At 59.9% G+C, this 11,177-nt stretch overlaps 1 protein-coding gene across 5 annotated transcripts in view; it reads left to right on the forward strand.

The window, feature by feature from the left end:
* CENPF (centromere protein F) overlaps positions 1–8,312 on the forward strand; it is a 46,316-nt gene extending 38,004 nt beyond the window's left edge. For 4 of the 5 annotated variants that reach the window (XM_060178431.1, XM_060178432.1, XM_060178433.1 and 1 more), the window contains 7 exons: positions 88–198; positions 668–844; positions 1,472–1,633; positions 4,402–4,567; positions 5,392–5,838; positions 6,878–7,026; positions 7,995–8,312. In XM_060178431.1, the coding sequence (XP_060034414.1) occupies positions 88–198; positions 668–844; positions 1,472–1,633; positions 4,402–4,567; positions 5,392–5,838; positions 6,878–7,026; positions 7,995–8,183 (1,401 nt within the window). In that variant the 3' untranslated portion in view covers positions 8,184–8,312. The remainder of the gene's footprint in view (positions 1–87; positions 199–667; positions 845–1,471; positions 1,634–4,401; positions 4,568–5,391; positions 5,839–6,877; positions 7,027–7,994) is intronic. The other variant, XM_060178434.1, reaches the window with a different exon arrangement.
* Positions 8,313–11,177: the final 2,865 nt, after the last annotated feature.

Genomic DNA, 11,177 nt, shown 5'->3' on the forward strand with positions numbered 1-11,177 from the left:
TGCCTGCCTGTCCTGGGCCACACGCACTGGTTTAGAGAGAGAGCTTGCGGGCAGGCGAGCGGCCACTCAGGAGCTTTGCCGTTGCAGGTGAGCTCCGGGACGGCCAGGGAGGCGGCGCTGCAGAGGGAGCTGCGGGGGGAGACTCGCAGGCTGATGGGGGAGCTGCAGTCGTCAGCCCAGGAAGCCGGGAGCCTTGGGGTGAGTGTCCAGGAGGGGCCAGCGCCATTCTGCCCGCTGCCACTGGGCCTCTGTCCTTAGCCTGCTGGGCGAGTCCCCGGGGAGTCCTTTGCCCCTGGTTCTGGGGGGAGAGACCTCTGCCCAGGGGCCCGAGCACCCCTTTCCTCCTGCAGGGTGGCCCTCGCAGGGCAGTGACTCAGGGCCAGCGCTCCCGCAGCCTGGACAGCCCGGCGCTGCCCTGACTCCCCGTGGGGCGGCCACAGCCCGGAGATTGGGAGCAGCTGGGGGTCCCAGGGCGAGCCAGGCCCGGCTCCCCTGCCTGATCGCTGCCCCTTGGCGGGCTGGCCGAGCCCCCTCCACCCCAGCTCCCACCCCCCCGCAGCTCTGGAGCAGAAGTGTGTGTGCGCATCGCGGATTGCGTCTGCCCGGAAGCCCTCGGCACTTGCTGACGCCGTGGCCGGCTCTGAGCTGTCTCTGCTTCTCTGTGTAGGACCAGCTAAAAGGGCTCCTGCTGGAAAACGGGGAGCTGAAGAGAAGTCTAGGCGGCCTACAGCGAGACCAGGTGGAGAAGGAAGGGAGGATGAGGGAGGAGGTGGCCGAGGGCCTGCGGCGGCTGCAGGCAGCAGAGCAGAAGCACCAGGCGCTGCTGGAGGCCGCAGACAAGCAGGTGAGGCGTCCAGCAGGCACACCACTCTGACTCCTCTGCGGCCTGCATGTCGCATCCTGTCACTTGATTCCTTTTTTCATTCCCCTCATTTCCCTTTTTTCAAAAAAAATTCTTTTAATATTTATTTTCCCTTTTGTTGCCCTTGTTGTTTTATTGTTGTAGTTATTATTGTTGTTGCTATTGATGTCGTCATTGTTGGATAGGGCAGAGAGAAATGGAGAGAGGAGGGGAAGGCAGAGAGGGGGAGAGAAAGACAGACACCTGCAGAGCTGCTTCACCGCCTGGGAAGCAACTCCCCTGCAGGTGGGGAGCCGGGACCTCGAACCGGGATCCTCACGCTGGTCCTTGCGCTTTGCGCCACGTGCGCTTAACCTGCTGCGATGACGATTTTCAAGAGGACTCTTCGGGGCCCGATGATGCCGCAGTGCAGAGCTCTGAGTCCCCAGGTTCGACCCCCGGTTCCGCCACATGGCAGAGCTGGGCACCCCGCCGGGTGTGGCAGAGTGGCAGACTCTTTGCGGCGGCGTTGGAAGCAGCTGCTTGCTCCTGGCTCTCCGGGAAGTTGCTCTGTGACCCCCCCCCCCAGCCCCCCAGTCTCTTGCCTCATGTGCCACTTTTCTGTCCTAGCACGAGTCAGAGATCCAGATGTACCAGGAGAAGCTGGCCTCTCAGGAAGGCAGCCTCAGCTCCCAGAAGGTGGAGCTGGACCTCCTCAGGTCCCGGAAGGAAGAGCTCGCCGCTGCTCTGGAAGCCGCCAGGGAGCGTCTGGAGGAGCTACAGAAAGCTCAGGTACGGTCACAGCCAGCCTGGCCCCTCCCGGGCACGCCCACAGCCGCCTCTGTGCCCTCTCTCTCTCTCTTTCTCTCTCTTTCTCACATTACGTGCCAGTCCATCTCAACCCCTGGGGCATCTCCCTTTTCAATTCATGGGTGACCCGCCGTGTCCTAACTCCCTGGGGCTGCCCAGGGAGTGGGGCGGGCCGGCCAGACAGGCCCTGGAGCCTGAGATGCTGGCTTGGCGGGGACCCTGGCCCGGTGTGAGTGTTCTGTGAGGTCGCCTAGCCCACCTTCCTTCCTGATCCGGGGAGACCCAGTGGGCCACCTGTGGCTGTGGCAGGTGCGTGCGAGCTCTCGGCCTCCTCCGAGCCCTGGGGCCTGGCACTGGCTGCGGAGAGGGGCGAGGCCCAGTCTCAGGCCCCTCAGCCACTGTGCTGGCTTCGCACAGATTTCCCACGAGGCAGAAACCGTCCAGAGAGAGGGATCCTGGGAGACGCACACCTTCCAATAGGAGCTGGTGCCTACAGGGTGATGTCATGTTTCTAAACTTTTTTTGCCTCCAGGGTTCTCACTGGGGCTCGGTGCCTGCACTATGAATCCACTGCTCCTGGAGGCCATTTTCCCATTTTGTTGCCCTTGTTGTTATTACTGCTGCCATTGTTGTTGCGGGACAGGACAGAGAGAAATGGAGAGAGGAGGGGAAGACAGAGGGGGAGAGAAAGATAGACACCTGTAGACCTGCTTCCCCACCTGTGAAGCGACTCCCCTGCAGGTGGGGACCCGGGGGCTCGAACCGGGATCCTCATACCGGCCCTTACGTTTCATATTACGTGTACTTAATCCAGTGCTCTACTGCCCGCCCCCCCACATTAATTTTATATCGAATGTATTCAAGCAGAAAGCTAGGTACAGGCTTTTAATAATCATGGTTAAGATGGAAGAAATACACCAGTGGGATGCAGATGCAAGAAATTCAAAGTAGCCTGAATGGCCAGTCCCGTTCTAGTGCTTCCACATGAGAGGCTGTTTAACGAGAGAAGGAAAAGACACTTCGGTTTGACTTTGGATGGGTACACCTCCCGCCCTCATCTAATCGTGGTCCCAGTGCAGGGAGTGTCGGCTTACGTGCAGTGTGTTCTGTGCGAATCTGGGCCCCGTGTGGTTGCAGCGGGTCCAGGCACCGTGGTGGAAATGGAAGTCAGGGCTGGATCTTTTATTATTATTTATTTTTTAAGTATTTATTTATTTGCTCTTTTGTTGCCCTTGTTTTTTATTGTTGTAGTTGTTCTTGGTGTTGTCGTTGTTGTTGGACAGGACAGAGAGAAATGGAGAGAGGAGGGGAAGACAGAGAGGGGAGAGAAAGACAGACACCTGCAGACCTGCTTCACCGCCTGGGAAGCGACTCCCCTGCAGGTGGGGAGCCGGGGGCTCGAACCAGGACCCTTACACCGGCCCTAGCGCCACATGCGCATAACCCACTGTGCTACCGCCAAACTCCCAGGGCCGGCTCTTTAGTGCAGCTGCGGCTGGAGTCAGAGAGAGAATCCTGCCAGAAAGTGCCGCTCTGTGGCTCCCAGGCTGATGGATCCGCTTGAGGTGAGACTGACGCAGTCACAGCTGCTTGCCGCGTGAAGACAGCACAGTGGCCTCCCTCTGTCTGTCACCACTTCGCAGGAGCTCTTGATGCCGGGCTGGTTTCGCAGGCTACACGCTTCAGTCACCAAGCCACGTGTTACGTGACTCCCCAGTGGGGGCCGGGCCACCACGTAACTGGGCGAGTGTTTGGGCAGCAGAGCGCACTCGGCGTCCACACAGTGGGGCCAGCTGTGTCCGTCGGGCTTGCCAGCCCTCCTCCTGCAATTCTGCAGTGGTGGCCCTGCAGCTCGTGTGGACTCTGTCCCCCTGCCTCTGCCTCGCTGTCTGTTGGAGCCATTGCCATCTGCACTGTGCTCAGGGATGTCATTTCATCTCCACTTGGCGTGACTTAAATGACTATCAGCCTGGGCACCAGCGTGGAGGACTTGGGCCCAGTGAGAGTCCGCCTGTGGATCCCGGGTCGTCAAGAGGGATCCCGTCTGGACCAACACCAACAGAGAGGTCCTCTTAACGGGACCTCCCCTTAGGAACCGTGCTTTACCCTGGCTGATGCCGGACAGGCTGAGACAAGCCCACCACGTCATTCATGTGGCGTAGTACCCGGTACGCAGCCCCAGGCCTCATAATAGTTCTTGAAGATGACTTTTTTTTTTGTCCTTTATTGGGGGGATTAACGGTTCATAGTCAACAGTAAAATGCAGTCGTTGGTCCATGTGCATCGCACCATTTCTCAGTTTTCTGCTTAACGCTAACCTGCCCACCTTGGTCCTTCTCTCCATCATGTTCCAGGACCTGAGCGCTCTCCCTCCCCTGCCCCACGCGCGTCCTTTACTTTGGTGCAGTGTCCCAACTCCAGCCCGAGCTCTGCTTGATCTCCCTTTTCTGTTCTTACTTCTCCACTTCTACCCATGAGTGAGAGCATCCCATATCCTTCCTTCTCTTCCTGGCTTCTCTCACTTCACATGAGTCCTTCAAGCTCCATCCAAGATGAGGCGAAGAAGGTGAAACCACCATTTTTCATAGCCGAGTAGTGTTCCACGCTGTATCTAGACCACAGCTTCCTCAGAGGATGACTTCTCAGCGTGCATCCTTAGTTTCCAGATGCTCTCGTGGACTGCCCCGTGCTGCTGTTCACACGCACCTGGAGAGAGCTCCAGGGCTGTGAGAGCCGCTCTTGCTTTGCAGACGGACAGCCTGCAGCGTGCCGACCGGCTGAAGAAGGAGAGCGAGCGGGCCCAGGGCAAAGTCAAGCTGCTGATCAAGTCCTGCCGGCAGCTGGAGGAGGAGAAGGAGGCGCTACAGAAGGAACTGGTGCGCCTGGAGGCCACCCCACAGGAGGCTCGGGGTGCAGGTGGGTGCTCAGGAGGTGCCAGTGAGCCTCCCCCCCACCCCGTGCTGTGGGCCTGGCATCATGCCCACTCACTTCCCAGTGCCGGAACTGGGTCATCAGCAGGGCCGGGCGAGGGCCTGGGTCAGTGCTAAGCTATGTGTTTATTTTTACCGCCTCCAGGGTTAGTGCTGGGGCTTGGTGTCAGCATTAGGGATCCACGCGCCCCGGTGGCCATTTCTCCCTGTTATTCTCCCCTCTCTCTTTTACTGGATAGAACAGGGAGGGGAGGAGGAGATGGAGAGGGAGGGAGGGACAGAGGTGCATCTGCAGACCTTCACAGGGTGTGAAGCTTCCCCCCTGCAGGTGGGGAGCAGGGGCTTGAATATGCTACGCTGTTTGCTTGTTTATTTATGTGTTTATTTTTGTGAACTTAAAAAAAAAATTTATTTGTTCTTGGATAGAGACAGAGAAATTGAGAGAGTAGGGGGGATAGAGAGGAAGAGAGACAGACACCCGCAGACCTGCTTCACCGCCTGTGAAGCGACTCCCCTGCAGGTGGGGAGCTGGGGGCTTGAACCGGGATCCTTAACGCCGGTCCTTGCGCTTTGCGCCACGTGCGCTTAACCTGCTGCACTACCGCCCGACTCCCTATGTGTTTATTTTTGAGAGAGAGAGAGAGAGAGAACCAGAGCATCGCTCGGGCACACACAACGCCAGCTTTCAGGCTTGAGAGCTCGGTGACCCGCCCACCCAGCCAGCTGCCCTGTGCTCTGGGGAGAGGCTGGCCGGGGGGGTGTCTTGCCCCACGCCCCATGCCCCACGCCCCATGTCCCTGTGCCCTCCAGGTGCTGCTGCGGAGGGTGCCAGCCTGCGGGAGCTGGAGGCCGAAGTCAAGGAGCTGCAGGAGGCCCTGGAGGAGAAGGGCCGGGAGGCGGAGCAGTACCTGGAGAAGTACTGTGCGCTGCTCATCAGCCAGGAGAAGCTGGAGAAGGAGCGGGAGATGCTGGAGACGCAGGTCTTGCGGCTCAGCGCCCAGCAGCCCCCGCACAGCCTGCCGAGCTCGCCCGCCCTCAGCCCTGGCCCCCCGGGGCCCTCGCCCCCCGCGGCCCAGACAAAGCCCGCGCCGGGCAAGAGGCAGCGGCCCAGGGGCCTCCCGGAGGCTGGGGGCGTCGGCATGCCCGCTACCCCCGAGACCCTCCCCAAGAAAACCCGGAGGAGCAGCAGGCGGAGTGGCCACCTGTCTGAGGACACTGAGTTGGAGCCCGAGGGCCTCCCGGAGGTGGTGAGGAGAGGTGAGCAGCCTTCTGGCAGTCACAGCGCCGGAGCCAGGCCCCCTGCCCCTCCCCATGGGACAAACAGGTCAGATAGGCCTTTAAAAGAGAACTAGTGCACCTGGTAGGGCACACACAGGCTACCCTGCTTCAGGGCCAGGGTTCAAGCCCTGCTCTCCACCTGCGGGAGTGCTGAATTCGGGCTGTGGGTGTCTCTCTCTCTCTCCCTCTCTGTCTCCCCTCCCTGCTCGGTTTCACTGTCCTAGCAAATAAAAAAAAAAAGGGGAAAAAAGTGGCTGTGGATTCATAGTGCCAGCACTGAGCCCCAGCGATAACCTCAGTGGCAGCCCAAGAAAAAAATAAATTAGGCAGTGTACCTAATTGAGGGCACATGCTACCATGCTCCAGGACCAGGGTTCAAGTCCCCCATCCCCACCTGCAGCGGGGAAGCTTCACAGCAGTAAAGCCGTGCTGCGGGTGTCGCTCTACCCCTCCCTTCTCAACTTCTCTGTCTCTACAAAATAGATTTAACAATTTAAAAAAGCAAACTAAGTAGAGAGCTTGAAGCTGGCTCAGTGGGTAGGGCAGCGGGCTCACCTGGGAGCACCAGGGATGGCCTGGAAGAGCTTCTTGGGGGAAGGAGGACAGTACTGGGCCGTCTCCTCTCCCCCCTTCCCTACCTCTCTCCCTTTCTTTTCCTCTTTCTGGATTTCTGTAAAAAGATTGGGGAGAAGGTGGCCTGGGGGTGCCGTGTGTACACAAAGCTGCGTCTGTTACGGGCAGGGAGTCTGGATTCCACCCAAGATGCCAGGGGAGGGGGCTTGGGCTCGGGCTGCCTGGCCATCGGCTCTCCAGGAGCCACGGTGAGCTGGCAGGAGGCGTGTCAGGTGCCTGTCTGGTCCCCTGGGGGAGCCGTTGCCCTGCGGTGGCTGGCCTCTGTCTCACAGTCCCTCCCGGTGGGGCCTCCATCCCCGCAGCCCAGATTCCTGGAGGTGGGTGGGGGAGGCGGGTGGGAGTCCCCAGGAAGCCCCAGCCTCACCTGGAGGCCCCTCCCCCGCAGGCTTCTCAGACATCCCCACGGGCAAGACCAGCCCCTACGTGCTGCGCAGGAGCACCATGGCCACGAGGACCAGCCCCCGCCTGGCCGCCCTGGCCGCCGACAAGGAGAACCTCGCCGGGACCTCGGGGAGCGGCGCCCGGGTCCTCAAGGTGAGTCTCTGGGCCGGCCAGGGTGGGTGGTGGCATCTGTCCCTCCCGAGCCCTCTGCCCCTCTTCCTGGGCGGCATGGCTGGTGACGGCTGCCCCATCCAGCCCCGAGACAGAACTGCGGAAAAGGAATGATTAGAAAGCTCTTACAGCCCCTGGGGCGGGGCTTGGCCAGACAGCAGAGCGGGCTTCCAGTCCCAGCACCACACGGGCCAGATCAGTGATCTGCTCTCCCTCTCCGCCTCCCTCTCCGCCTCCCTCTCCCTGTCGTCCCTCTGGTAAGCAGTTATCAGTTCATCAGTCGATCTTACTTAAAAGTTTGCTGTAGGGCCCAGTAGGCAGCTCAGCTGCTAGAAGCCAGGCACCGGGGGAAGCCCCAGGGATGGTGGACGGTGGTGTGGTAGCCTTCTCTTCTCAGCGAGGAAAAGGAATGAAGAAGAGTCACACGTGTGCAGAGTTCTGGTCTCCCCGCACCCTGTCATCTGAGCAGCGGGCTGTAGGCCTCTTAGATGTCAGCAAGCAGCTTGCCTGTGAAGGTGGCGGCTCCGTCGGGGGCCGCGAACTGGACGTCCAGGGCCGGGGGCCTGCTCCGTGCTCCCTCTGGTGTCCGCTGAGTGCTCCTCAGGTGGCCACGCATGTGAAGGACAGCGGGACCAGGCCGGGGCCAGCGGGGCTGTCGAGGAAGCCTGCTGGGTGTCCTGTCAGCCCCCCTCTTGCTCTGTGGCGGGGCCCGTGCTGAGGGAGGGGCAGAGTCCTGCCGGAAAGCACCCCACAGGCGGACGAGGCTTTATTCTCGGAGGCCTGTTCATGGGAGGGGGGTCCAGGGCACCACTGCCGCACGCGGGTGTCGGGTCTCACCCGGAGCCTCCCGCCTGCAGGTCCAGAGTCTTGGGGCGCTCGCCTCACCCCCAGGGCCCTGCGTCCAGTGCTCACATGGACCCCAGCCCCTGACAGACATGTTTGCCTTGCAGGTCAAGGCCGCTCAGCAGAGCCCCACGGCCTCGGCCGCCGCCGCCGTTTCCCGGGAGCCAGAGAAGGGGGTTGCCGAAAGCCTCCGGGAGGGCCTGCGCCCCAGGCGGGGACACCCGGCCCCCAGCCCCGAAGCCCGGCCCCCGCCCTTGGGTGGCGGCGGCAGCAGCGACAACTGCCGGGTCCAGTAGGGCGAGTGTTCGGCCCCCCGGAAGCAGCGTCTGCAGGGCAGCGAGACTCCAGCAGCGGCCGCCCGGTACACCCCGGCCCGCTCTCCGCGCCCCCGTGCCTCTTCTGCCACGTAAATAGTCCCTGCCGGGTTTCTTGGCCGTCTGTCGTTCTTTGATCGCGTCTGTCTGTCTCTGCTGCCGGCTCAGAGCTCCTGGGCCTGAGGGACCTATAGGTGAAGCGAGGCCTCGTGTCCTGGGTGCAGAGTGAGGCCATGTTTCCTTACCTGTGCGTGGGGCACTCCCGTGTGTGTGTCCCTGGCCTCCTCTGCCATGTGATGTGCGTCCTGTACATACTTGAGTGTGGAGGGCCCAGCTGGGGTGTTTCCTGCCCCCCCCCCCCCCCCGCTGTGGCTCCCTGTGTGCGTTCTCCTAAAAGTGTGCAGCCCCCCCCCCCCCCAATAAAAAGTGTTTCCTGTCCAAACGAGTCGTAAATAGAATTGCCGAGTGAGCCCTGGTCCCATCCCTGGACGACCTCAGCAGCCACCTGTCTGAGTGCACGTGTTTCACCGAAGGGCCCGGGGGTCGCCCGTGGGCACGTGCACGTGTTAGGGACCTGGCGTGGGCCAGGCCTGGTTCACGCAACATCACGAGGACACAAGAGCCTAGCGTTTTCCAGGACGGTTCTCGGACACTGGGAGTCAGCAGTTACACAGGCGTCACGGACCACACGAAGTCGCACAGCTTTGGCGCCTGTCCCCATGTCCTCCCGGGCGGCTGGTCATGGTCCCCCACGTGGGAGGGAGCGGGCGCAAGGCCCTGTGCTCATGGCTGGTGGTTCAGACTGATGCATGAGCCTTGACAAACATGGGCCTCGGTGCTTTCAAACCGGCCTTTACGGGGCAGCCTCTCCCATGGGATCTCACTTAAAGAGTCTCCAGCTGTTTGGCATTCCCCCCCCCCCCAAAGCAATACCCGACCCCCTGGCCCCCAGCCCTCCCCATCCCGCCATCTCAGCTGCCCCCTGCTTACTCTGGTGCAATGTCCTGGCTTCCCACAACCATCCGGGCCTGGGTTAGCTCAAGGGCAGGGCCTGGACTGGACGCCTGGGGACAAGCCCTCGGTCACTGGTCACTGGGGCTGTCTCTAGTTACTGGAAGATTCCACACAGCAGGGCAGCATCTTCATCTTCCCCTGTGAGGCTGTGGCTATGGCCAGCATGTCCACAGCTCTAGAGAACGGTGCTCAGTCTGAAGAGTGGACGGCCCGGACCTTCAATGGCCACTCCCTGGGGCTCACAAGGCTGTGCTGCGTGAGGGTGGGAGCAGCAGTTGTGGGCCCTGCTCTGAGGTGCCTGAGGAACCAGCAGAGGCAACCATGAGACGCCAGCTGAGGCATCTCTGTGGGACGGGGCAGGGGTGGGGGGGTCCTCCAAATTCACTCTCTTTCCTTGCCTGAAATTTAGGCAAGATTTCAGGCAGGAGGAGGAGGAAGGTTTAATTGCCGGAAAAGCTCCACATGTTAAACGGTGACTGCCACTCTCCGGGGGCCTCGGTCCTCAGCAGATGAAAGAGAGCCCACTGTCCACTCTGAAGTGTCCTGCCCAAGCCAAGAAGCTCACTGACGTCCTGACAGACCTTTCTCTCCCGACCCTGGACTTCCCGGACGGCCCAGGGTTTGGCTGTGTTCGGATCAGCAGGCTGCTTAAAGGAAATAAAGAGGCAGGAAGTCCCCACCGTGCAATATGCTTGGTATTAAAATTAATTGATCACCCCACGTCTCACGTGGAGACGTCTGCCAGCAGGCTGGCAGGGAGCAACTGTTGATACGGCCCAGATCCCCGTCCCTCTGTAACAAGTGACTATTTAATAGCCACCCACACTCCTCTGCTGCTCCCCCAGCCACGCGGAGGAGAGAGAGAACGAGAAGGACCCTCAGAGGGAAGAGGGAAAGTTCCCAACCTATTTTGCTCTTTTTCTGGGTTCAAGGAAATGCACCCATAGGCCAGGTTTAGCCACAGACATCGAAACTGTAGAGACTTTTTCCATCCCTGAAATCCCACCCCCCCCCCTTTTTTTTTTTTTTTTTTGGAGATTTATTTAATTGCAGGCTGGGTGGTAGCACACCCAGCTGAGCGCACATAGTGTCAAAGTGCGAGAGAGAGAAACTGCGAAAGGATCCGGTTTGAGCTCCGGCTCCGCAGATGTCCTTTTTAAAAATTAATTAAATTCCTTTTTGTTCCCCTTGTATTTTATTGTTGTTGTGGTTACTGTTGTTGTCATCGTTGTTGGATAGGACAGAGAGAAATGGAGAGAGGAGGGGAAGACAGAGACAGACAGGGGAGAGACAGACAGACAAGGACAAGCTGCTCACCGCAGCTCTGTTCAGTCCACGACGCGTCTTCTCTGTCTTTATTCATTGTTGCAACACCAGCTGCAAGCAGGGGAGGGCTGGCTCCGAGGATTCTGGGGCCTCCTGCAGCTGGAACACATCTGTGCAGAGGGGCTGCAGAGGCTGCAGAAACTAGGTCGAGGTGGAGGGGATCGCTGGCCTAGGACGAAGGCCCTGCGCTTTGTAAATAATAAACCGCACACCTGCTGAGAGCTGTCACCTGTGCTGACCTTGCAGCCTGCACTTTCTCTCCCCAACTTTCTCCCTACTCACCCACCTCCAATTAAAGAGCTGAAGGGTGTCTCTTTAAAAAAAACCATCATCTCGAAGCTGGGGAGACAGTTCAGCTGGTAGATTTGCCACCTGAGGCTCCCCAGCATGACATGTACACAATCGCTCTGACTCCCCCTCTCTCTCCCTCCCTCCCTCCTTCTCTCTCTCCCTCTCTCTCTCTCTCTCTCCCTCTCTCTCCCTCTTTCCCTCTCTCTCTCTCTCAAATGAAATAAACCTTAAAAAAAATTGGGGGCCAAATGTTAATGCACCAGTTAAGTGCACATAGTACGAAGCAGAAGGATCCATGGAAGGATCCCGGTTCGAGCCCCCTGGCTCCCCACCTGCAGGGGAGTC

The sequence above is a fragment of the Erinaceus europaeus genome, chromosome 19, assembly GCF_950295315.1.
Source record: "Erinaceus europaeus chromosome 19, mEriEur2.1, whole genome shotgun sequence".
Lineage (NCBI taxonomy): Eukaryota > Metazoa > Chordata > Mammalia > Eulipotyphla > Erinaceidae > Erinaceus > Erinaceus europaeus.